Source organism: Carlito syrichta, unplaced genomic scaffold, assembly GCF_000164805.1.
Source record: "Carlito syrichta isolate Samal-C Ts95f unplaced genomic scaffold, Tarsius_syrichta-2.0.1 Scaffold314404, whole genome shotgun sequence".
In the NCBI taxonomy this organism is placed as follows: Eukaryota; Metazoa; Chordata; class Mammalia; order Primates; family Tarsiidae; genus Carlito; species Carlito syrichta.
The window spans coordinates 115,866-142,226 of record NW_007258500.1 but is presented as its reverse complement, the minus strand read 5'-3'; the positions used below and the strand labels follow the sequence as shown (position 1 = coordinate 142,226).

General features: G+C 40.5%; 1 protein-coding gene across 1 annotated transcript in view; it reads right to left on the bottom strand.

The window, feature by feature from the left end:
* Positions 1-1,680: 1,680 nt before the first annotated feature.
* The window catches only part of MBTD1 (mbt domain containing 1), a 74,691-nt gene continuing 50,010 nt past the window's right edge, over positions 1,681-26,361 (bottom strand). Inside the window, 8 exon segments of the mRNA XM_008071592.2 lie at positions 1,681-4,899; positions 17,069-17,146; positions 17,636-17,870; positions 18,568-18,650; positions 19,774-19,921; positions 24,589-24,693; positions 25,018-25,073; positions 25,649-25,966. Of these exon segments, the coding sequence (XP_008069783.2) occupies positions 4,781-4,899; positions 17,069-17,146; positions 17,636-17,870; positions 18,568-18,650; positions 19,774-19,921; positions 24,589-24,693; positions 25,018-25,073; positions 25,649-25,966 (1,142 nt within the window). The 3' untranslated portion in view covers positions 1,681-4,780.

Here is a 26,361-nt window from a genome sequence, read left to right as displayed (position 1 = left end):
TGGTGAGATTAAAAGTACTGCCTCTGGAGTAAGGTTGGATTTAGGACCTGATCCTATACCAGCTAGGTGTGTGCAAGTGGGAACTCATTCAGAATCTTCCATGAACTTAAACACACATAGTCAGTGCATTATTTAAAAGGCCCCATCTTTACATTGTCTGTTCGCTGTCAAAGGGCAAACCCCATTTTGGCCTGCTTGTAGGGTTTGGAATTCCTAACAGTCCAGAAAGGATGATTTTAGTTGTAGTAGCTGGCTATAAAAAAGAAATCACTGAGCCGTTCCATCCCACAAGGCTGGATAAGCAACACAGTGCTAAAAAGTTACTTGTTTTGGGGAGACACTGGTTACTCTTAAATCAGGGTAAAATAACTTACACCAGGAATCCAGTTTCCCAAGAGGCATGCAACTGTTTAAAGGGATATATTTAGCAAGGCTCAAGGGGTATTGAGTGAGTGCTAATGTGGGATTCCAGTTTAGGAGACAACTGTTCAAGCCATTTAAGGTAGAAAGCAGGGCAGAAATAAGGTTCTTGTTTTTTCTTGGAATGCATTGTTTTTTCTAAAGTGTGAAATTAGCCCCTGAAAGAGATCCAGTCTGTCTCATTACTGTGATATTCTTTCCCGATTCATCAAATTCTCTAGAAAGGGCTTTTGAGTGAAAGTTGAATGTTTTTCCAAAGAGCCAGCTGTTGCTAACCAAGAGCTTCTTTGCATTCTCTTTTAATGTAAGCTGCAAAAGCTGCCTGGGACACTTTTTTTACATCCTATCTTTGCTGTAATCCCACCACCTTGGGAGATTGAGGCGGGAGGATTGCTTGAGTTCAGGACCAGCCTGGGCAAGAGAGCAATGATCCTATCTCTTCAAAAATAAAATTAGCCAGTGTGGTGGTGCACGCCTGTAGTCCTAGCTACTCAGGAGGATCATCTGAGCCCAGGAGGTCAAGGCTGCAGTGAGCTCTGATCATGTCACTGCATGCAGCCTGGGTGACAGAGCGAGAGTGAGACTCTCTCAAAACGAGAAAAACACTTTGATGCTGAGGTTAATGGAGTTTTAAAAAAAAGGTGGCTGGGCATGATGGCTCATGTCCGTAATCCCAGCACTTTGGGAGGCCCAGGCGGAAGGATTGCCTGAGCTCAGGGGTTTGAGACCAGCCTGAGCAACCTGGCGAGACCTCTACAATAAAAAAATTAGCCGGGCGTGGTGGCATGCACCTGTAGTTCCAGCTACTTGGAAGGCTGAGGCAGAAGGATTGCCCGAGTCTGGCAGGTCGAGGCTGCAGTGGCCGTGAGCGTGCCCTGCATTCCAGCCTGGGCGACAGAGTGAGACTCCAACTCAAAAGAAAAAGTTTCCCACTAGGCATGCCAAGCCCGATTCCTGGCTAGCGTGATTTACTGTCCCCACCCACGGCCCCACTCACTTGGCGCCAGTGGTGCCCCCACCCCAACCCCCGGACCCCAGCTCCAACGCAACCTTGTCCCTGTTGCAACCGTTCTCTGTGCTCCCTCCCGGCTGGCCGCGACATCCTCCTCATGTCACTCTTGCACTTGCCGTACGCCTTGGCGATCACCGATCCCTTGAAGAAGGAACCCGCCAGCTTTCAGAGGGGCCTCCAGCTGCTTACAGAAGGCATGAGACAAAAACCAACACAAACCAAAGCACACGAGAGAAATGCTCACGGACGGTTTAACTTTAACATTTTATTTTGTGTAAAAAAAGGGCAAATTTAGTGAATTATTTTCATCTTGTACACAAAGTTATAATTTTAATGCTTTTCACATCCATGCTGAAAATTTGCAATTTGGTAAAAATGAAAGGAACATAAATTTCTCCAAAGGAATTTTTCACGCCATTTTATATATATACACTTCATGAGAAAGTTTCAAACACTTTCTCAATGATCACGAGTTACCAAGAAAATAAAAGATTAAATTTGTACAGATATTGATCTATATATCAAATACATACAGAAATGATGTAAAAACCTTATGCAGTTTACTTTGACCTCTGTCCTCAAAAGATTTGCCCAGGGACAGATACTTTTGTATAAATGACTGTGGCTTTATTTAAAATATGAAAATCAAAGGAAGAAACCCAGTTTAATCACAGTATTTTTAAAATCCCTTCCCAATATTAAAGGATCATTACCAATATATAGCACCATAATACAAATATTGATGGGAGAGGGCATTCACATCACGCAAAATTAATAATAATAAAAACAAACAAACACTGAAAACCCGTGTTAGTATCCATAGAATAAGAAGTTGATAACAGCTTTAGCTTTCCTCATACACAGCAAGGAAAAGGTTAAAGAGTTTAAACTACCAAAAGTCCTCAAATAATCCTAACATGTAAAAAAAAAAAACAAAAACAAACAAAGAACCCAGAAACAAACCCAAGGTCAGCAGTACATTTTGAACCGTAAGAGAGAATGGGGCTACTGAGTTGTACACTTGGAGTTATGGCTAAGACAGAAATCTCCTCTGCGCTGACTTCTGTTCTGTTCTGCAGCAGGAGGAGTTAGAGTATGAACAACGAAGAGGGCTTCCGGTTGTGTGAGACTGCAGACAGTGCTTACCAACCTTGACCTGCTGGCCACAGGATCAAGACGCAACACTTCATGAACAGGTGGGAAACTCTAAAACACTCAGCGCCTGGCTTTGCTGTAGGACTGGAAGCTTATAAAACCTGGCTACAGATGAGCTTTCACAGAACTGATAACCAGGACTGTTAGGCTCCGAATCAGCTCTCTCCTGGTTTATTCAGTTCCCCGCGGAGCCCCCAAGCCCACGGGACTGGTAGAGTACACCGAACCACAGGCTGCGTGTGCCCGGGTCGTGGAGTCAGAGTCCTGGGTTCAGTTCCGTGAACCTGAGAATAAACACTGCGGTAACCCTTGCTGTGGACGCTTCTAGGCTTTAGGTTTACGGGAAGAGTCTTCAAAGTGATAGATTTGGGAAGTGTGAGGATGTCACATTTACAGTAGGTCCCTCTCAGCAATGTTGTTTAAGATAAATATCCAGTAATTGGACAGCTGAATTCACATATATTTGACACATGAGCATCAATCAACTTGCGTTGATGTGATTCTGCATTTATGCCCCTAAAGAGTCAGTATTAAGAAATGGTGACATGCGATTCCATACATTCTTACACTATAAAGTAACAAATCTTACTTCCAGTAGCTATTACAAAACCTTATGTTATTAACCCCTCTTGCATAGAATGAGGTAAACCTGTGCGTATTACCAATGCTATTATTCCCAAAAGTAGAACAATATTTTAGAAAATAAATTGCTGGTTTTTAACGTTCTATGCATTTTAAAATTCAAACAAAAATCTTAGCTAAAATGGTCTCCTGGGGCTTTTCCATGAACTTTTTTTAAAGCATTCCATAGGCTGACGGACTTTAGAGGTTAATCATTTTGATTAATTTCTAATTAGCCCGACCTATATTCCAGAGGAGATGGTCATTACCACTCTGAAGTGGCCAGGCTAAGACCCAGAAGCACTTCTAGAACAGATGCAATTAATTCCTGAGAGTTGAGTTTATGAACCTCACTGGTAAACGCTAGAGCGCTCTCATTCAGTCACAACTCAGTAGAAAGTTAGAAAACACAGAGAGCAAACCTTTCACCTATGTACCCTTGGATCCTTTTCTTAAAAGGAAGCCATGTGAATTTTAAACAGGGAATGTTTGAAATGGTCCAAATCAGTCATTATTAAAATAAATTCTGATAATTCATATATATATGGAATTTCAAGAAAATTAAATTCTCTTTCAAATTAGTTTTCTAACAAATCTAGGATAGTTAAAAGCTGAGCTGGAATGATTTTGAAATCTTATTCTGGCTTTGAACAACTGTCAATTTGATTCTCCTGGTAACACAGAACACCTGTTTTGGGGTGTGGACATACCAAGTTGTTGACTGGAGGGAAATGGCTGAGAACTGATCAGAATACCTTTTGTGGGGTATTTTTTTAGAAAGTAAAATAAAATAAACTTAGGACAATATTGCATTTTCTCCAACCCCTTGGCATGTAGACTGAGATCCTGTGTATCTTGTCAACCATTCCAGTTTAACACTTTAGTGTTAGGATAATTTTAGTCATTTTTTTCTTTTTTTAATTAAAAGAGAACATAGAAAAGTATCTAGAGTTCTTCCAGTTTCATCTAGAACTCCAAATAAATTTTCACAGAATGAAAAACATTTCTGTACAAACATTTAAAATGGGCTGCAATAAAATGCCAACAAGCAGAATTAATGACCCCTTTCATGGTCTATGTGGTGATGAACCCTCCAGGAGGGGTTCAGTTGCATATTTCTGCAGCAAAAGAAGCTGGAGATGTGACTGGCCTAACTTTAAAATCCCAAAATCTCCCAACAGGTACCAAAAAGGTTCATTTGTAATGACAGTTCATTTGCATTTACAGCTATAACCTTCTTAAAACATTTCCTTCAATCCTGCACCTAAACTTTAATCTTACCAAAAAAGTTAGAATTTCAGTTCTTGTTAACAATGCACATAAATCCAAACTTGGAAAATATTACAAAATTCTTTCAAAAGCTTCAAATACAACACAAAAATTGTCCATCTTTATAAACTGAAAAATTTCCCCCCCGACTAAAATAGTTTCCCCACCCATCTGAAAAATCTGGAACTGAAATTGTCTGTATTTAGCAAAATGTCCCAGTAGAAGGGCCCCCTGTACAGCCGGATCGGTTAGAAATCAGTCCTGTGTAAAATCCTTCCCCTCTCGCCCTCAGCTGGAGCCGTGTCATGGCTCTTGTTTGATGTAGAAATTGGCAGAGCCATTGCTTTCCTGATCAGACGCTCCCTGGAGGAAATTATAATCCTCTCCATCCAGTAACTCCTCCTTCAGCTGCAGCGTAGTCACTGAACGAGAGAGAGAGAAGCATACGGGGTGTTAGGCCTTTCTGGAATATTCAGATTGCCATACTCTTCATGTTCTATTAGCTTTACAGTTAATAAGACTTCTGCATTTCTTCAGTAACTCTTAAAATCAAACCCCTCAAGTCTGAGCATTCAATTAACTTTAACTTACAAAGTATATTATCAGTTAAGAAGTGTTCTGCAAAGGAACAATACTCCATACTGGACACTTCATGGTGGACATCTTCCATGAAATGTTCAATATAATAGTACTTATTAATTGGACTAGAATAATGAGAATTCTGCTTATAACTTAGTATTCACTTTTATGTGTTTATACAAACCATGCAGTATTTCTTGCATGGTTCCAAAATACAATGTTTATGTATTTTTATATTTTATTTTTTTGAGTTGGAATCTCACTCCTTCACCCAGGTGGAGTGCAGTGGCATAAACATCCAGGGCTAACCCAGCACTGACCTGCTGGGCTCCAGCGATTACAGGCTGAGCCACTGAGCCTGATCCTTTTTTTTTTTTGGAGCCAGAGTCTCACTCTATTGCTCAGGCTGAAGTGCAGTGGCATGATCCCGGCCACTGGAGCCATGACCTGCTGGGCTCAGGTGATCTATCCACCTCAGCCTTCTAAGTAGCTGGAACCCCAGGTGTGTACCACCACACCTGGCCAATTTTTTGATTTACTGGAGAGATGAGGTCTCACCAAATTGCCCGGGCTGGTCTCGAACCCATGAACTCAGGCAATCCTCTCACCTCGGCCTCCCAAAGTGCTGGGATTATAGGCGTAAGCCACCATGGCCAGCCAAATACAATCTTTAATAGGTTTCAGCACAATAAGTGACTTTAATATAATCTTATTATTCCAAAGGGTATCTTTATTAAAAAGACTCTGAAGAAAAAAGATCTAAATCTAATATTAATATACAACTATTAAAAGTAAAATAATCTATAATGCAAATTATATAAGCATATATTTTTATACATTTATTAAAAAAAAGTCTAAACTAAACTCCTCAGCCAGGTGCCCATGGTCTCAACTACATGTGAGGCTGAGGTTGAAGAGGGCAGCCCAGGAGTTTGAGGCTTAGTGCACTACGATGGTGACTGTGGTCAGCCACTGTGCTCCTCCAGCCTGGGCAAGACAGTGAGACCCTGTCTCTTAAAAAAACAAACAAACAATAAAACCCAAGAAAACAAAAAGACTCCCAACATTAAAATTAAAATTATGAAAAACTTGAGCAATGGTTTTTTTTTTTGAGTCGGATTCTCACTCTGTCATCCAGGTTGGAGTGTAGTGGCATACTCAGCCACCGCAGCCTCAACTTGCTGGGCTTAGGCTATCCATCTTCCTCAGCATTCCAAGTAGCTAGAAATACAGGCACGCGTTACCACACCCAGCTAATTGTTTGATTTATTGTAGAGATGAGGTCTTGCCAAGTTGCCCAAGCGGGTCTCGAACCCACAGGCTCAGGCGATCCTCTTGCCTCAGTGGCCTCCCAAGGTGTTGGGATTATAGGCATGAGCCACCATGCCTGGCCCACCCAGCCAATTTTTAAATCTTTTTGTAGAGGCGAAGTCTCACTATGTTGCCCAGGCGGTTGATAAGTGCTTTTTTTGTTTTGTTTTTTTTTAGTTGGAGTCTCATTCTGTCACCCAGACTAGAGTGAAGTGGCCGCTCCCAGCCACTGCAGCCTCGACCTGCTGGGCTCTGGCGATCCTTCCGCCTTAGCCTTCCAAGTAGATGGAACTACAGGTGCATGCTACCACGCCCGGCTAATGTTTTTGATTTATTGTAGAGATGAGGTCTCACTAAGTTGCCCAGGCGGGTCTCGAACCCACGGGCTCAGGCAACCCACTCACCTCAGCCTCCCAAAGCCGGGATTACAGGCTGAGCCACCGAGCCCGGCTGATAACTTGCTTTTTAATGAAAATAAACCAAACAACAGTAAAGGCAGTCCTCAATTTATAAATAGGCCATGTTTCAATAGGTCATTTATAAGGAAAACTGTTTTTCAGTTTCTAATATACACAAATACATTTTAAGACAGGATCTTACTATGTTGACCAAACTGGCCTTGAACTCCTGGCCTCAAGTGACCCTGGCTCTTGAGTAGTTGGCATGACAGGAGCATGCATTGGCCTCAGTTTCCAATATTTTAAGTGGGGTTTAGGTTTCATGCAAGTCAGAATTCTTGTGACAGAATGGCTCTTTCTATTGTATGAACCAGGAAGAAGGAAAATACATTTTATCTTTGCTGGGTCCCAAACTAGTCTTAGGCAAAAGCTTTCAGACATTTAATTCTGAGATTTTCTGATTTTTTTAAAAAAATAGATCCCTCATTACTGCCCCTCAGCACAGTTAACCTAGTACCATCACACTGCCCTGAATCCTCTGCCTGAAGCCTATTTTTCTTCTTCTTCTTTTTTTCTTTTTTAGTTGGAATCACTCTGTCACCCAGGCTGGAGTGAGTGGCATGCTCATAACCACCGCAGCCTCTACCTACTGGGCTCAGGCGATTCTTCCGCCTCAGCCTTCCAAGTAGCTGGAACTACAGGGATGCGCCACCACGCCTGGATAATTTTTGATTTTTTTTTCCATCGTGTCCAGCCTGAAGCCTATTTTTACCCCGAGAACGTCTCCCTCCAAAAACTTACTTCCTGGCCAGGCGCAGTAGCTCACACCTATAATCCCAGCACTTTGGGAGGCCAAGGTGAGAGGATTCCCTGAGCCCACGGGTTCGAGACCAGCCTGGGCAACTTGGCAAGACCTCATCTCTACAATAAAATTAAAAAAAACTAGCTGGGGATGGTAGGACATGCCTGTAGTTCCAGCTACTTGGAAGGCTGAGGCGTAAGGATTGCCAGAGCCCAGCATGTAGAAGCTAGGGTGGCCTTGAGTGTGCCACTGCACTCCAGCCTGGGCAACCGAGTGAGACTCCAACACAAAGAAAAGAAAAAAAAGGCCAGACTTGGTGGCTCAGCCTGTAATCCTAGCACTTTGGGATTGCCTGAGCCCGCGTCTCTACACTAAACACAAAATTAGCTGGGCGTGGTTGCACGTGCCTGTAGTTCTGGCTACTTGGAAGCCTGAGGCAGAAGGATCGCCAGAGTCCAGCAGATAGAAGAAGCTAGGGTGGCCATGAGCGTGCCACTGTACTCCAGCCTGAGAGACAGAGTGAGACTCCAATTCCAAAAAAAAAGTCAGCTTAGAAGAATTAAGTAGGAGTATCATCTGGGTGGGTAGTAGGCCATTCAAGTTCTTCATGCAAAAACACTAAAATGTCTACAATTTTTTTTTTTTTGAGTCTAGGTCTCACTGGAGTGGCGTGGCACAATTACAGCTACTGCAGCCTAGACCTGCTGTGCTCAGTAGGTCAATCCTTCTGCCTCCCTTCCAAGTAACTGGAACTACAGGCACACACCACCATGCCCAGCTAATGTTTTGATTTATTGTAGAGATAATGTCTTACCAAATTGCCCAGACTGGTTGTGAACTCCTGGATTCAGGCAATCCCCTCACCATGGCCTCCCAGAGTGCTAGGATTACAAGTGTGAGTCACCACACCCGGCTATGGCTACAACTTTTAAAGTCAAATGGTGCATTCACAGAAAAATATTTCATGTCTCGATTTCAGTTACAAATGGTCAGTTTAAAAATAATGGCCTCTGACATCTTAATTACTAATCCGAAGAACAGTCTTTTGAGAGATGACAATTCGTTTTATTTTACTTTGGTACTGGTTTTGGTATTGGTGGTCAAAAATTTAACAGCCCAGCAGTACATAGTGGACACTCTCGCTGCTGACTGCCCAATGTGCCCTTTACAATGTATCTTTCCTTTAATAAATCTACCACCTTCCTTTTTTTTCTTTTTGAGTAGTAGTCTCGCTCTGCCCAGGGTGGAGTGTGGTGGCACACTCAGAGCCACCACAGCCTTGACATGCTGGGCTCAGGTGATCCTTCCTACTCCGCCTTCTAAATAGCTGGAATCACATGTGTGCACCACTACACCCGGCTAACTTTTTTTTAAAGTTTTATTTATTGTAGAGATGAGGTCTCGCCAAGTTGTCCAGGCTGGTCTCAAAGCCCCGAACTCAGGCAGTCCTCTCACCTCCACCACCTATAAGTGCTGGGATTACAGGCATCAGCCATGGCGCCTGGATTACCTTTCATAATTCAAAAACAAACAAAAAAATGTAATAGCCAAAAGACAGAAAAGCGAACAGACTATGTATATAATAATGCAATACAATCACACTGTTGAAAAGTAAGGCAAAGAGGACTGTGCATTTCTTTAACAAATTACTTCATATAATAAAAATGCATTTACAGAGAAGAATATCAAATGTGTAATAGTTATCCTTCAAATCTAGCCAGCATGCATTAATTAAATGAAAGGAATATTTTAATAATACCATAAAAAGAAACACATGGAAAATAAAGCAAAACCCAAGTTTCATTAAAGGTGCAGTACCCACAATAAAAGGTTGATTGAAACAACATCTTGTTATATGATGATCAGATGGCTAAATGAATGAAAAAAAAATTACCATGCTTCAAGATCAGACATGTTCCATTCAAATGACTGGTTTTTTTTTTTTTTCATGTAAGAAAGAAATTTAGATTCTAAAGCACATTCTGAAGCTATTTGCATTTACTGCTTGCAACAAATTTCTGGAGTATGCTTCATGTTCAATGGAAATGATGTGCTTCAAGGTCAGCCAAGATAAAGGAGAAACATTCACTCAGATGTGGAATGTTTTAATGCAGTTTCATTACTTTCATGGCATCGAAAATAAAGCTCATCTGGTATCTTCACACTAATTATGTCCTCTTTCCAGGCCTTTTTCTTGATGAATGATATGGATGAAAAAACACAGACCCTGTGGCTGAATGTCAATTTCTATACAAGTGCATTTTCTTAGCTTCACTTTTAAAAGAATTCACCTTGATGACATTAATCACTAACACTTCAGGAGATAAGCTGACCAAAATCACATTTTTCCAGCTACAAAACCCATAAATAATACTCTCTCAACACCTAACCACACCACAGCTTTCAGACAGTTAAGGCAGCAATGCCATCCTTACACAGTTTCACCAGAGTAAAATCATACCACGTTCCACAAGATGTGCACCCAGCTCAGAAAACACTGTAGACACTCATGAAAGCAGGAGGCCATGTGGTTTCCACCTAGTATGATTACTCTGGGTTCTTGGGCTCTGCAAATCCCAGATATCAAGTTCTGTTTCACTTGAATCAGCAACCTCTCACAAAACATGACACATGCCTACAAAATCAGTCTAATGTTTAAAGAAAATACACCCCAAGCTGGGCAGCTCACACATGTAATCCCAGCACTTTGAGAGGAGCAGGTGAGGATCACCTGAGCCCAGAGGTTTAAAACCAGCCTGAGCAACATGGTGAAACCTCGTCTCCACAATAAATAAAAAAATCAGCCAGGCATGGTGGCACTTGCTTGTGGTTCCAGCTACTTGGAAGGCTGAGGTGGAAGGATCGCCTGAATCCAGCATGTTGAGGCTGCGGACTCCAGTCTGGGTGAGAGTGAGACTCTAACTCAAAAAAAAAACAACAACAAAAACCCCCAAACAAACAAAAAAAGAAAACACATTTCAAATCCAATAAAAATTCAAATATATTCGGAACTCACAATATCCATAATTAAAAAGGTAAAAGAGGACAATTTCATAAACAAGTTCAGAAAGAGAAAAGTTAAACATACAAGAAACTGGAATGCTCTTCAGACAGACTTTGAAGATTTTTCCATTAAAGAGCAGGTAACACCAGATTTGCAATCCTAATCTGTTTTTCATCCAACGAAGTATTGTCATTTCCTCTGGATGTGAGAGTATGGGAGTGATCTTTTGAGAAACAGACTGGGGAGGAGCAAGATGACATAATACAATGCCAGGGAGGCAAAAGCTAAAGAACACAGAATACATCCAAAAATGGCAAAAAAAAAAAAAAAAAAAAAAAAACCAAAAAAGGAAAAAAAAAAAAAAAAAAAAAAAAAAGAGAGGGTAACTTTAGGTGCAAAAATATCAGCAACCAAAAGAATGAGAAGAAAGCAGAGTTCGGTAGCAAGTCTCATCTAAGTTTCCAACATACAAGCCATTTTATTTTATTTTTTTGAGTTGGAGTCTCACTCTGTCGCCCAGACTGGAGTGCAGTGGCCGCTCCCGGCCACCACAGCCTTGGTCTGCTGGGCTCTGGCGATCCTTCCGCCTTAGCCTTCCAAGTAGCTGGAACTACAGGTGCGTGCTACCACGCCCAGCTAATTTTTTGATTTATTGTAGAGATGAGGTCTTGCCAAGCTGCCCAGGTGGGTCTCGAACCCACGGGCTCAGGCAATCCACTCACCTCAGCCTCCCAAACTGTGGGATTACAGACTGAGCCACCGAGCCCGGCTCATACAAGCCATTTTAAAGAATGCTGATTAGAGAAACCATTTAGTAAGGAAACGGTGGCACACATGCCAAGGCAGCACTGTGCTAGCTTTGGTGCTGTATGATCCGCTCTGTGCTCATGGCTAAAGTGGAGGCTTTCTGATAGCCTATGACACCACATATGTTCATTCTTGTCATTAACAAAGGACAAGACCTTCTGCAGTCTTCCTTACCATCTACTACCTCAGCTTAACCAATTAAACTCAAAAATTACATGTCACTTGCCTAATGAGTCACTATGCATATATAAACATGAGATTATGGAAATAAATTTCACTCAAATTCAACACCAAAATTATATAGGTATATTTCCAAACCTATGTTATGCAACTAAGATTGTGATAAATTTTACTACTAAAACTAAAATCACAATGGAGCTCAAAACACATCCTTGTCCATTAATGAGACACTCTGAAATGCTAGGAGCAAAGCCTCATTTTTGGGTCTGATTTATCAGGCCTGTCCTTAATGACTCATTTCTCCCCTAGGTCAAATCACATGGAATTCTGCAATGTGAAATGTTCAATCATTTTAATAAAACCATGAAATATTACAAGCTGTCTCACAATTCCATAACCTGAAATGATAACTACTCTAATTTGAAGCTCAGAAGTGTTTTATAACAAAATAAAAATCCTTCCCTGATGATTTGTCTTAGTGAAGTGACTACAAGGACTAGTGAAAATGATTTTTTGGTTGAAAGAAAAAAAAAATTAATGAGTCAGCACCTGGCATGCCAGACCACGCTTCGTCTCCCACCACCCTGCCCAGTGCTTTGACCCTCTGCAGTACCTGGGGTGCTGATGTGACTCATTACCTGTTTTGAGGCTGGGACTGAACTCTCGGCTAGTGCTGGGAGGTGGGAAGGCCTCCGGGGCTGTCTGTGCTGGAAGGGTTCGATATGGAGGAGGAGTCAACTCTTCGTCACCAGAGAAGCTCCTCCGCACCCCGCCTGTCATGGGCAGGCTCGACAAACTGACAGGCTTCTTCCCAACTGGCATCTTCCTCTCTAAATATCAAGTCAGACTACAGTAAGCTTTCACTGACATGCGTGGTAGAAAAGTGCATTATATCACCAGGAAGGCTGTGCTGCATAGGACACTCTTTTTGAAAAGAGAACCAACTATGCAAGTTCTGAAAATAAGGGAGAGAGAGCGAGTGTGTGTGTGTGAGTTGGGGGAGACTGCTTTTACTCTCTGATAACTAATCCTAGTTCTGACTCTGAAATGAATTTCAAACCAAACAAAATAAAATGAATTACAAAGAACTTTTAGTGAGGACAAAAACTGGCTCATTTCTTTCAAGAAAATCTCCTTTTGAGGTGGGTTGACAACACAGTGGAAGAAAGAAAGGGTCTTAAAACACAACTCTCAGAGTAGCATCTCACTGCCCATGTAAGCCCAAACACTGGCCTTCATGGAAAGATCAAAATAAGTAAAACACTTTAAATGTATTATCTGGGTGTCAGGATTTTATTGATATGAAACGTGCTACCCTATTTTTAGTTTACAATGCATTCCTTTAGAAAACCTTTTATTCTAAAAAGTACTTGTACAATTCAAAGCTTACTGCCTGTGAATTCTCAAGCAATCAAAAGTATTTTGAAACAAATTTATCCTGCCCTCTGGCTACAGTTTCATAAGCAAACATAAGCCTTCCAAGACTTGTACACTGCTTTCACCAACTGAAAAAATACCCCACACTTTGCAAATACTGACCAACCAAGCACAGTACATTCAATCAGGTTGGAAGCTGAAGGATACTTACATATCATTGTGACTATGAGTTGTGTCTGTTTTCTTTCAGAGTATAAAATGACTCAGGTAAGAGCAATAAAAGTTATGCTTCACAACATCAGCACTAAAAGATAAACCTAAGTCCGACAGTATTCCTATGTAAAAGGATCTGGAATCCAAGCGACTAGTGAGTACGATTTAATTCTCAACTGCCAAACCAAAACCATGTGCAGTGATCGCTTAGACTTTTTTCTGATATACTACATACTCAGGTAAAAATGCAAGGAGAAATCTCCACCTGTTACTATTTACAGTAGCCCTGGAAAATGATGAAATTTAAGGCAGAGGTTAATGCTGTTTTTCTGCTCCAGAATTATTACACCTTAAGAAAAAGAGGCTTTGTCTGACGGATCCTCTTGGTAGAACACTACCTATTTTCAAAAGTGCTAGTTAATAACTGTCCCTTTGTAGCATGAACATAGCTCATTACAAAGCAAGGTAGAACAATGAAGCCAATCAGCTGTCTATTTCCATACAAAATAAGCACTACCAAGGAACAGACCACTGATGGATGAGCTTAGGTACCAACAACCAAAGAGCTATAAGACAAAACAGCAGCACTGGAATATGATAACCTACAGTCAAACTTAAAAACCACAAAAGGTTTTATAGCCAATCTGTTATTGAGAGCAGCCTGCTGCAATAGATGACAGGTTTCTAATTCCCAAATTATTTGGGTAACTAAGGTTTTGCAAGAAAAATTTCTAATAAACTACTGAGTAATATTAAAAAAAAAAAGGAGGCAGTACTCTTACAGTGAAAATTGCTGCTTCTTAAGACAGCACTACTTATTACTATTCTTTATCCTAAATTCCAACACTCAAAAGGTTTTCTCATAAAACCTTGGCAACAAAACCATACCTTACTTGGTGATACTATTTATAATCTCTATTTGGCCCATTTAATGTAATTGTGTATGTATATTTTGCTTCAGAAAATGTTTCAGAGTCTGGGGTGTTACATATATATGTTATCACACAGACTGTCTTTTCTAAAATCCAAAAAATTCTTAATTCTAATACACATCTGACCCCCAAGAGTTTCTAATGAGAGACTGTGGGTCCATAGTTTTCTTTCTGTGTCCAAAGGTCAATTTAAAGGCATTAGAGATGACATCATCCTATGAAGTACTATTCATATGCTACAGTTAAAGAATATGCTACATGTGGACCAAAATTCATTTTTCCAGCTAATCCAGAAATCTGATAATAAATAACAATAAAAAAGGGTACTGATATTATTACTTTATTAATTACATATTTCTTCCCATGTTCCCAGTCCATTAATTAAAAATAATTTAAACCTCATAAACCAGAACCAAACCCTTCACATTGAAGGAGGCAAGTGAATCATGTATACAAAACTCATATAGCATACGTCATATAGCCACTGAGTAATAAAAATCTTTTTTTTTTTTTGAACTGGAATCTTACTCTGTTGCATAGGCTGGAGTGCAGTGGCATGCTCACAGCCACTGCAGCATCACCTGCTGGGCTCAGGTGATCTTTCCGCCTCAGCCTTCCAAGTAGTTGGAACCACAGGCATGTACCACCATATCTGGCTCATTTTTAAATTTTATTGTAGAAAGGAGGTCTCACCAAGTTGCCTAGGCTGGTCTTGAACCCCTGGACTCAGGCAATCCTCTCGCCTCCGCCTCCCAAACTGCTGGGATTACAAGTGTGAGCCATTGTGCCTGGTCAAAAACCATTCTTAATTTGACATCTTGGAAAGAAAATTCTGAAATCTTAGTCTTGTCCAACAGAAAGTAAAAAGACAGGAGAAAGCAGCCTGTGTTACTCACTTTACAGAAAGCTTAATGATCACACCTGTCAGTCCACTGACAAAGATTGCTCCTATGTGAATGCCTTCCAATTACTTTCTGATGAATGGGAACTCATTTTGATTGATTGGTTTGACAATGCTCTCTACAGTTCTTTTAGGTGAGTATCAGATGTTGTAAGCAGCTGGCGGGCAAAATAACTCTGGATCTGGGGGAGGCTTAGGTCTTTAAAAGAGAGGGCAAGAGACAGGCCTGTAGGTTACTAGTGTGAGACTGACTTGGGTTTTGTGCTGAGATACTTGTTTTTCAAAGCGACACTACTATAGTGGCCAGTATAAGTTTTTCAGTTCTCCACTTAAAAAAAAAAAACCCCAAAAAACTAAACAAACAATTGTAATCAGAAAGGTAAGAACAGGATATATTTGGTTCTTTCTGCTTCAGTCTCTGGGACGGTTAATGAGACAGATTAGCACTTATTTGAATATAGTATCTGAAAATATTTGGCAAGTCTGCTGGAGAAATCTGTTTCAGTTTTAATCCTCAAGTGCACCTTTTAATTTAAAAAATATCTTTAAATAAACATAAATAACCTTATCTCAGAGTGAAATGTTCCATGACAAGTTTCATGAAGACAGAAACCTGTGGCTTTCTATGGTGGGGAAGTAAGATTTTAAAAGAATCAAATGCAGCTATCAACATATATTATAGCCGGGCTCGGTGGCTCAGCCTGTAATCCCATGCTTTGGGAGGCTGAGGTGAGTGAGTTGCCTGAGCCTGCAGGTTCGAGACCAGTCTGGGCAACATGGCGAGAACTCATCTCCACAGTAAATCAAAAATTAGCCGGGCATGGTAGTGCGCGCCTGTAGTTCCAGCTACTTGGAAGGCTGAGGTGGAAGGAGCGTCAGAGCCCAGCAGGTCAAGGCTGCGGTGGCCAGGAGTGGCCACTGCACTCCAGTCTGGGTGACAGAGTGAGACTCCACCTCAAAAAAAAACCCCAAAAAACAACAAAAAAACATGTATTACTTTGGCTATTAAAGCCAATAATCATTCACTGTTAGATAAAATACAGCATAGAAAGCATATTTAAGAAAATTTGCTTAAGCCTGACTTTGTCAGCCATCAATCTGGATTTCCTACAATTATCATTCCAGAAAGAGAGTTTTGCTTTAAAAGAATGATGGGTTTAGGCGGAGTGCAGTAAGGTGGGAGGATTGCTTGAGTCCAGGAGTTTAAAAACAGCTTGGGCAATATAGAAAGACCCTGTCTCTACAAAAAAATCAAAAAAATTAGCTGGCTGTGGTAGCACACACCTGGAGTCCCAGCTGCTGGGAAGCCTGAGGCGAAAGGATCGATTGCCTGGGCTCAGGAGGTCAAGGCTATGGTGACTGTGCCACTGCACTCCATCCAGCCTGGGTGATACAGTGAGACTCCAACTCAAAAAAGAGGATGGATTTACTAGGCTTCAAGTTTATAGCATCAAGCACTGCTTTTATTTAAAATAAAAAGTTTGAAAAAAGATTACGTTTTAGTAGGTTTGGTTTAAATATTTCAGGATTCATTCATAGGCTTTACTCTTTTTCATTTTTTTTCTGAGTTGGAGTCTCACTCTGTCACCCAGGCTGGAGTGTAGTAGCACGCTCACGGCCACTGCAGCCTCACCCTGCTGGGCTCAGGCGATCCTTCCGCCTCAGTCTTCCAAGTAGTTGGAACTGCAGGCATGCACCACCAAGACCAGCTAATTTTTTGATTTTATTGTAGAGATGAGGTCTTGCCATGTTGCCCAGGCTGGTCTCGAATCAGCGGGCTCACGCAATCCTCTCACCTTGCCCTCCCAAAGTGTTGGGATTACAGGCGTGAGCCACTGTGCCCAGCTAGCTCTCCTCTTTACCATGTATGCTTTAAATACCATGGTAATTATTTTTCCTGTTAATTAAAGCATAGGTGTTTCCTGTTACTGAAAAGGTTTGCCTTTTATGGCATACTGCACCTTTAAGCATAATACATAATGCACATCAGCAGTTCTCACAAGAGATATCATTTTCTGTGCCCGCACACTGTGACCCCAATTGGTTAACAATTAGAAAATGTATGTGAACACCATGTGGTGACCCACTTTTCTTATGTCCTTTGTATTGCTGGGACTTAGCCTTTTTCTTCTGTTTTGATGACACTGATTGGCTTTCTCTTGATGCTGAAAAATAAAAGGGAAAATTGGTACCAGATAATTGCTTGCAACTCTAGATACAATCTAGATGAACTATCTTTACTAAGACCATTACACTTATAAAAGTACATGATGCTTTGAAAATAAAGATACTTATTCCTACAAAACCACCACTTCAGTACCAGACAGATTCCACTATTCACTCAACAGCACTTATTATATACCAATCAGTTTTTAGTTTGTAGTTTTTAACTTACTAAAACAAGTGTTGTTATTTTGGTTTACTTTGTGACTGTTGTGTTTCTAGTCATTATGTAACTGACTAATGAGTTCACACTGCCATATACACATGTCTGATTCTGTGATACTGTTGCTGTGTCTTAATGTCTTACCTGGAAACCAATCAGACTTAGGTATATTCTCGTCCTGTGAGCTCACAAGATGACTTATGTGAGACAGTCCTCTGAAGAATTGCTGATTTTTACAAAAGGACACCTTTTCTGTATACCAACTTACACTGTGATGCTGGAGGCTGTAGTTGATATCCAGTTAATTGACACCAGCCTACAGGATAGAGGTCAGGGGACTCACAGTCAACCCATTGATCATACTCTTCTTCCCATCCATCAAAATGTATCCTCAAGAGACGATGGATGATTCGAGTTACTGTGGCCACACATATTAACCGTGGCTCCATGAGATCCACTGCTTCTAATTTCATTCCTACACGAAATCCATGATTTGGAACATCCTGATGTGGAGAAACAAGACATTAATATTGTAAATAGGGAAGAATGCACAGCTCTACCATCATAAAACATAGAAGCAATGTAGTCAAATGACATAATTTAAACCATAAATTCCAAATAATCCCTTAACTATTTACATGTAGTATGAAGGTGAAGCATTTAAGAACTAGTCAGAAAAGGCATTCATTTCCATTCACTCAGATTAAAAATGAAACCTAGTTTGGAAACTAGATTTTTTTTGTTTTTTGAGTCTCACTCTGTTGCCCAGGCTGGAGGGCAGTGGCACACTCACAGCCACTGCAGCCTCAACCTGCTGGGCTCAGGTGATCCTCCTGCCTCAGCCTTCCAAGTAGACGGAACTACAAGCACATGCCACCACACCTGGCTAATTTTTTTTTTTTTATTGTAGAGATGAGGTCTCACCAAGTTGCCCAGGCTGATCTTGAACCTGTGGGCTCAGGCAATCCTCTCACTTTGGCCTCCCAAAGTGCTGGGATTATAGGTGTGAGCCACTGTGCCCGGTCCAAGATTAGATTTCTAAGTAAAAAATATATATATTGTTTTATTACTGTACATCTGCTTATATTAATCTCCATGAAAAAGTTCTAATAAGTCAAAAATATTTTGATCAACAATGACTTGCAACTGTGAGGCATCAAAAAACCCCCACATAACGATTATGCTGCCATTTAAATTTACCTTATTAAATAGTTTTACTGGTGCTGCAATGGAGCCAGTTTCCCTGAGGTAGTCAAACCATTTAAAAGGAAGTTTTGTGTAACCTAAAAAATATAACTGGTTTAAGTGGCAGTTCATTTAAAGTTAACATAATATTAAAATGCAGGTACAAGGTACACAAAATTTCAAGATTATATGATCAACTTTTAACTCAAGCTAATACTGTTGAGTGCAACAACTCCTCTATGTGGTCCAGCATTCCCCACTTTCTAGACACTCTGGTGTGTCTACTTACCCTCACGCAATGTGACTCTCTTCTGTTCACTACAAGGGTAGGCCTTCACTTTTTCTTTTTTTTTTTTGAGTTGGAGTCTCACTCTGTGGCCCAGACTGGAGTGCAGTGGCCGCTCCCGGCCACCGCAGCCTCAACTTGCTGGGCTCCGGCGATCCTTCCGCCTCAGCCTTCCAAGTAGCTGGAATTACAGGCATGCGCTACCACACCCAGTTGATTTTTTGATTTATTGTAGAGATGAGGTCTCGTTGCCCAGGCGGGTCTCGAACCCGCGGGCTCAGGCAATCCACTCACTTCAGCCTCTCAAAGGCGCGGGATTACAGGCTGAGCCACTGAGCCCGGCAGGCCTTCACTTTTCCAATCCCAAGCTTTAGAATAGTCTAGCATGTGACACTTTGGAGCAAATACTATTTAGAATTCTGTTTTGGTTTTTCTTCCTTCTTTTCTTGGAAAAAACCCAATGCTCAAATGTTGAAATTGGAAAATCATCAGTTAAACCCCAAGAGTTAAAGGAAGACAAAACTCCTTTAAAAAAAGGGCAAGTGGTAATCTAGAAGATATAAACTTCTCTCCCTCAAAGGCTAAAGCACCCGTTAAAAAAAAAAAAAAGATTTTGTATAAAGGCTGTTATGCCTGTATTACTGTCTCAACAGTATAACAGAGTAACAATTCATATTATAGAATGCACAGGTGCTCAGGCAGTTTTATACTAACATAATTTAGTAAAGTTAGCTAGAATACAGTGCTTTATGTTCTTTGAGCACCCACCCCATAGCTCTTGTATGTATGCATGTTTATCTATATATATATACACACACATTATGTATGTATTCACATAGCAAGAAATTCTAGAGCTATGTTAAATGTAGTAAACAGGTACCATGTAAGAAGAAAGCAAGGATTCAAATCTGGTTTTTAAAATTAGGTTGAAGTACCTCTGGGTGGAGTCAGTTCAATCATGTTAATTTCACAGAAACCGACAGGGAAAATAGAAGGAGAGGTTGCATGATAACAGAACCAGTCAGATCCATCTGCTGCTTCTGAGCCATCGATCCCAATCATCAGGAATCCTTCAGCCAGCACCTTTCAAATGGAAAGAATCCCAAGTACTTGAAGTCAGATAGCACTATTATAAAAATATACTTAAATTAAGTGACAATCTAAAGAAAGGAAAATCTATTACATAAAGGTCTCTTAAAAGTGAAAATTAGGCTGAGCGTGGTGGCTCACACCTATAATCCCAGCACTTTGAGAGGCCGAGGTGAGGGGATTTGCCTAGAGTGGGCAACTTGGCGTGACCTCATCTCTACAATAAATAAAAAAATTAGCCAGGCGTGGTGGCGCGTGCCTGTACTTCCAGTTACTTGAAAGGCTGAGGCAGAAGGATCGCCTGAGCCCAGTAGGACGAGGCTGTGGTGGCCGTGAGCGTGCTCTGTACTCCAGCCTGGGCTACAGAGTAAGACTCCGACTCAATTAAAAAAAAAAAAAAAAAAAGGAAAACTACTTCTCTACTGAATTATGTTAAATAATAAAAGTTATAATGAAAAACCTATGTAAATTCTAGTGAGTGCCAGAAAAAAAGCAGGATTACACAGAGGTGATCTCTGAGGTCTGGGAAAAGCAGTGTCTTTGCCAACAGCTAGAGCTGCCTGCTGCTGTGGTATAAGGACACTGGGCTGAGTGCTCTTATCATATACCAGTCTAGTCTCAGCTAGGCTTTAAATTCTACTCAGGAACACTTTTACTTCTTTACTTTTGACTCATCACATAGAGGAGTTTTTCCAAACCTTTTCCACCTTCTTCAAGTTCCAACTTCACCTCTCTTATGACAATCATTTTCCTCTATGGCACAACTAAGACCACCCACATAAGCATCCCCTTATGACTTTCTTCATGCCCCAGACTGTTGTAACAAGTTGCTCTCCCTGCACTTTTAAAAATGAAGACAAACTTCTCCATCTTACCTATTATACCACTGGAATTTTGCTGCAAAAACACCATCTCCTATACTCTGTTTCCCAATTTCCATATTAAAAATATTTGTAATCCCAGCACTTTGGAGGATCGCTTGAGGCCAGGAGTTTGAGACCAGCCTGAGCAACATAGTGAGACCTCATCTCACAGAAAAACAACAACAAAACTTAGCTGGGTGGCTGGCATGTACCTATAGTCCCAACCACTCAGGACACTGACACAGGAGATCTCTTGAGCCCAGAAGGTTGAGGCTGTGGTGAGCCATGATCATGCCACTGCACTCTAGCCTGGGTAACAAAGTGAAGCCCTGACCCCAAAACCAAATATGTTTATCCTGAAATAGGTTCAAAGTTACAGAAAAGGTACAAAAATCATAAAATAAACCCTATTCACCCAGAGACTCAATTTGAGTTACACACTTTGTATCTCTTTGCAGTCTGATTTCTGTCCTTATGTAAACTGCTAAATTCAAGAATAAACTCCTAGTTTGCCCAATTCAGTGGCTTGGATTAAACTTCAGCCTCACTGTAACATCTGATTCTTATTGGTAACTCTTAACTTTCTGAAACATTTTTCTTCAGACTCTCATCGCATGAGGTTCTACTGCTCAGTCTTTTCACTTCTCTGATCCTTCTGTCTGTATTTCCTTTGGTGGTTGCCCTTTTACTGCTAACCCTTAAGTCTCTGATTTTAGCTATTTTCTTTGTTTTGATGACCTCCCTCACACCCAGTGCTATAATGATCAGTGGCTGACACCACTGGTTCCTAAAGTTTTATCGTGAGTTTGCCTCCTTCCAGTGTCTAGTAGGTAAAACCTGCATGTTGAACATATTCTCTGGGTTAGTACACAGCATCAAAGCAACAACTCCTCTCTTACTCTTTTAGAGGTTTGTCAATAATCACATTCACAACTCCATCTCACTCTGCCTTACCCTTTTTCTTGACTTGGTATTTTGTTTGACATTACTACTTTCAGCCACCCTCTATGGACACTTTCCCTCTTCCACAGTTAAATTTTCCTTTAGTATGACCTCTATTCATGTCAGAACCTTCACCTACTTATCCTGTCTACCAGAAAACTCTCGACAGCCTGACTATCACTTAAAGCTTGTACTACCCGGTTCCATTCTCTTGTGGTTTCTGTCCCCAAGTGCCTTTCTCCTAGTTATTTCTACATATTAGACATGTACAATAACTTTCTGTTCAAGCTCAACAGCTCTAAGACCTCTGGACAGAACCATCCCACTTTCCATTCTTCTAAATACAGCCAATGGGACCAGCGGCTTGCATGTATCATGCAGGAAAACAAGCCAAAAGGTTGGGCTTAGCCACATAGACACTCTCAATAATTAGAATGAACAGACACAGAGACTATCTTCAAGTCATGGGTAGGAGCTGGAACTGAACGGCTGTGATACAAAACAGGGTCAGGGGCCTCCGTGTATGGATTGACTGAGTACGAGACCAGTAGAGAAAAAGTGAAAGAAAAGTAGCTGCAACTCAGGGCAGGACAGAGATGGACAAAGGGGCTTCTGAGGGTGGGGATAATCATACTGGCCTGTGCCTTGCTAGTTCTCATCCTTGTTTCTTTGGAGTCCATAAGACTGCCCACTATGTCCTTAGAATAACTCTGCTGAAGTTAACTTGAAGAGTTTCTGGTCCTTATAAACAAAAATCTTAACCAGAATATCCAGTGCAACTGTTCGGATGTGCATGTATGTGCACTAAATGTGTCTTGCACTTTCCCATCATTGTGCTTTCATGCACATTTTCTCTCTCCCTTGGCATCCTCTCTTCCTGCATTTCTGCTGGGCCATTTTCCCACCTTTTAAGATGTGGTTTTCAAATGCTCCTCTTCTGTAAAGCTATCTCCTTAAAAAAGATGTGATCTTATCTTTCTTTGCATTCCAAAAGAAGCTTGTATCCTTCTTAAGTTATATTATCATGTATTAAACTTATATTTTAGAAATTTTACCTTAGTTTTACAAGGCTAAGCTTTTTAGATCCAATCAAATCTACCACAGAGAGTATTATTTTCTGAATGATGCTTGATATTCTACTCACTGGACATTTCTCATTTTATTTTATTTTATTTTTGAGTTAGAGTCTCACTCTGTCTCCCAGGCTGACACCCCAGTGTTGACCTGCTGGACTTAGGCAATCTTCCGCCTCAGCCTCCCAAGTAGCTAGAACTACAGGTGTGTGCTACCACGTCCAGCTAATTTTTGACTTATTGTAGAGACGAGGTCTTGCCAAGTTGCCTGGGCTGGTCTAGAACCTGTGGGCTCAGACAATCTACTTGCCTTGGCCTACCCAAGTGCTGGAATTACAGGCTAAGCCACTGAACCCACCCTCTTTTTTTTTTTTTTTTGAGTCAGGGTCTCCCCTCTATTGCCCAGGCTGGAGTAGAGTGGCACCATCATAGTTCACCACAGCCTCAAACTCCTAAGCTTAAGCAATCCTCCAGTCTCAGTCTCCCAGGTAGCTGGGACAATAGGCATGAACCACCAAGGCTGGCTAATTTTTCTATTTTTCTAAAGATGAGGTCTCGCCAAGTTGCCCAGGCTGGTCTTGAACTCTTGGTCTCAAATGATCCTCCTGTCTCAGCCTCCCAAAGTGCTGGGATTACAGGCATGAGCCACAGTGCCCGGCAAGGACTCTTCATTTTCATTTCACAGAACACATTATGGTACAAAGGCAATGTTTCTGAAATCTGGCTGATTGTCAGAATCACTTAAAGAACTTTTCTTTTCTTATGCTTTTTAAAAACAATACAGATTTCTGGGTAGCATTTTTGTGATTCTGAGTAAGGTAAGAAGTTCATCAAGGTAGTCTTTGTTTTTAAATCTTATCAGGTGGTTCTGATCACTGGTCAGGTAAAGAGGAAAAGCAGGCTTTGGAGCCAGTCTTATTTAGCTGTGTGACCATGGGACATGGCAACCATCTTAAGTGTTTTTAATTCTTTTGGCTTAAAGTTATAAACTACGTTGAAATGCAAATCACAATTTAAGGTACATATTTATGTAAGCAGTTCTGGATCAGCAGTTTTTAACCATGACTGTACATGAGAATCACCTGAGGCCTTTAAAAAACTGCCAACATTAGCCAGATGTGGCAGCTCATGCCCAGTTACTAGAGATGCTGAGGACCCCTTAAGCCCAAGAGATAGGGACTGCAGTGACATATATTGCCACTGCCCTTCATCCTGGGCAACAGAGTGAGACCACACCAAAAAGAAAAAAAAAAAAGCCAATGTTAGGGCCCCACCCCTAATTAAATCAGAACAAATGGAGTCTGGTCATCTGCATTTTAAAAAAGTTTCCAGAGAACTGATGCTTAGAATTGAGAACCATTCTTCTAGGTTTTTTTGTAAGAGCAGCTTTAGATGGGAGGGAAAAGAAAGAAAAAGAAAGTATTACCAAGAGGAAGAAAATGGCCTAAAAAGGAAACACAGGAAACTGAAGATAAACTTGGTCTTGTTACAATTCTGTGGTTGACCAGGAAGTAACTTTAAGTATTTTTCCTCTAACTTAGGATATACTTCCATAAATGAAGACAGTAAACTCAAAATATTAATCTTGACAACAAACTACATAAAAAAATCTGATAAGAGAATTAAAATTTATTTTGAAATTCCTAGTAACCTTCTCTCCAGTGACGATCCAGATATATGCACATTTTATGTCAAAATGAATATGCTAGGGGCCACCTTCTCCTATTAGTTTACGCCCAGTACCAGTAATTGCATTTCTATATTTTAAAATCTATTCTCTTACCTTTCTAATGGTTGCGACACATATCGTAGAAAGATTTAATGGGTCTATAGCTTCCAATTTCATTCCTTCCTTGAACCATTCCCCACTCTGGTCTACTTCTTTTACCTAAAGAATTATATGAAAGCACATCTACTGTTATAAATACTGCCATTCTAATAATTAAAATTTTATCAATGTGAAAAGATTTACCAGGTGCCTTCTCCTACCTACCTAGTATTATAATTCAAATTTCCATTAAGGTTTAGAGAGAATTCAGACAAATAGAATTTAAGAATAATTATAATAAAGAGTTGTGACTCCTATGGATTACAAGGTCTTAATTCGTTTAGGTGAACATCTGTCATTGTGATTTCCATAATTTTAGGAAAAAACCCACAACCCTCTTTCAAACCTAATTTACAAATGAGGGTTCTTATAAAAACTTCTTACCTTAGCAAATAAATGTGGTGGTGTATCAAAATGTCCATCCTGTTTCTTTGTAATATCTACAAGGAAAAGTTACACACTAATCTGTCAGCATTTGTGAGAAGACCAAAAACCACGTTTCTTTGAAGGCTTCAAACTCACAAGGTATGTAATATTATATAAAACATGGCAAAAAGACATGCCTTCTACATTTATGGTGAGTAATATTCTTTAATAGTTTTCTCTCTCGTCAGGGTACATGTGCATATATGCTATTAAATACATTCAGCCAATTAGAATGCTCATTTAGAAGCATGTTTTAATGTGTTTAGTATTAAGTCTAACCACATTTAGTCTTGCTATTTTGATTAAAATTGAATGAAAAAGGAAAAGCTACCTTTTGGGCTGAATCAGAGTAAGAACACAATTGTAATTGTGACCAAAAGTGCATTATTTTAAAAATGAGAACAGGTGGAAGGAATATAAAGGAATTAATTAGGACACTGACATGGTGTGAACCTTCACTAATTAAGGTAGAATAAGCAGCCCAAACTAGAATGCTATTTTTGATTTATGCAATTCTGTAGAGTAAAACAACCAAGTAGTGTTTGTTAGCCTCAAACTTTCAACAGCAGTTCTTGTGACAGGTGCTTACCAGATCTTTTGAATCGATGGCCTATGCTTCGAGACCACCCGATATGATGGATTAACGGACTGTGCATATGGCACCAGAAGTCATCTGTTCTGTCTTCACTCTCTTCATATACCAGTCTTAATCGGCCTCCAATTACACTTTCCACAACTGCCACTCGTGTTCGACACAAATGCCTCTTGTCAACCACTTCTACTCTCATGCAAGGTTTGAAAGAATACTGCATACTCTCTGAAACCTTAAAACAAAAGCAGACAAAAACCTGCTTGGAATTCAGGACAAAAGTCTACAAGGAAATGTAATGTTGTACTGTTAAAAATACTGAATGCACTTGAAATTTAATACAGGTCATCTGGTTCACAAAATTAAAACAATTCCTTAAAAATCTCCTAAGCAGCCAGGTAGGCTGGCTCACATTTGTAATGTTAGCACTTTAGGAGGAAAAGATGGGAGGCCAGGAATTTAAGACCAGCCTGGCCAACATAGTGAGAACCTGTTTCCAGAAAAACTGAAAATAAAATTAGCTGGGTGTGGTGGCATGTGCCTGTAGTCTCAGCTACTTGGGAGGCAGAGAAGGGAGAATCACTTGAGGCCAGAGTTTTGAGGCTGCAATGAGCTATGATTGCACCACTATACTGTAGCCTGGGTGACAGAATAAGACCCTGTCAAAAGAAAAAAAATTTTCTAGGTCACCTTTTTTTTTTTTTTTTTTTTTA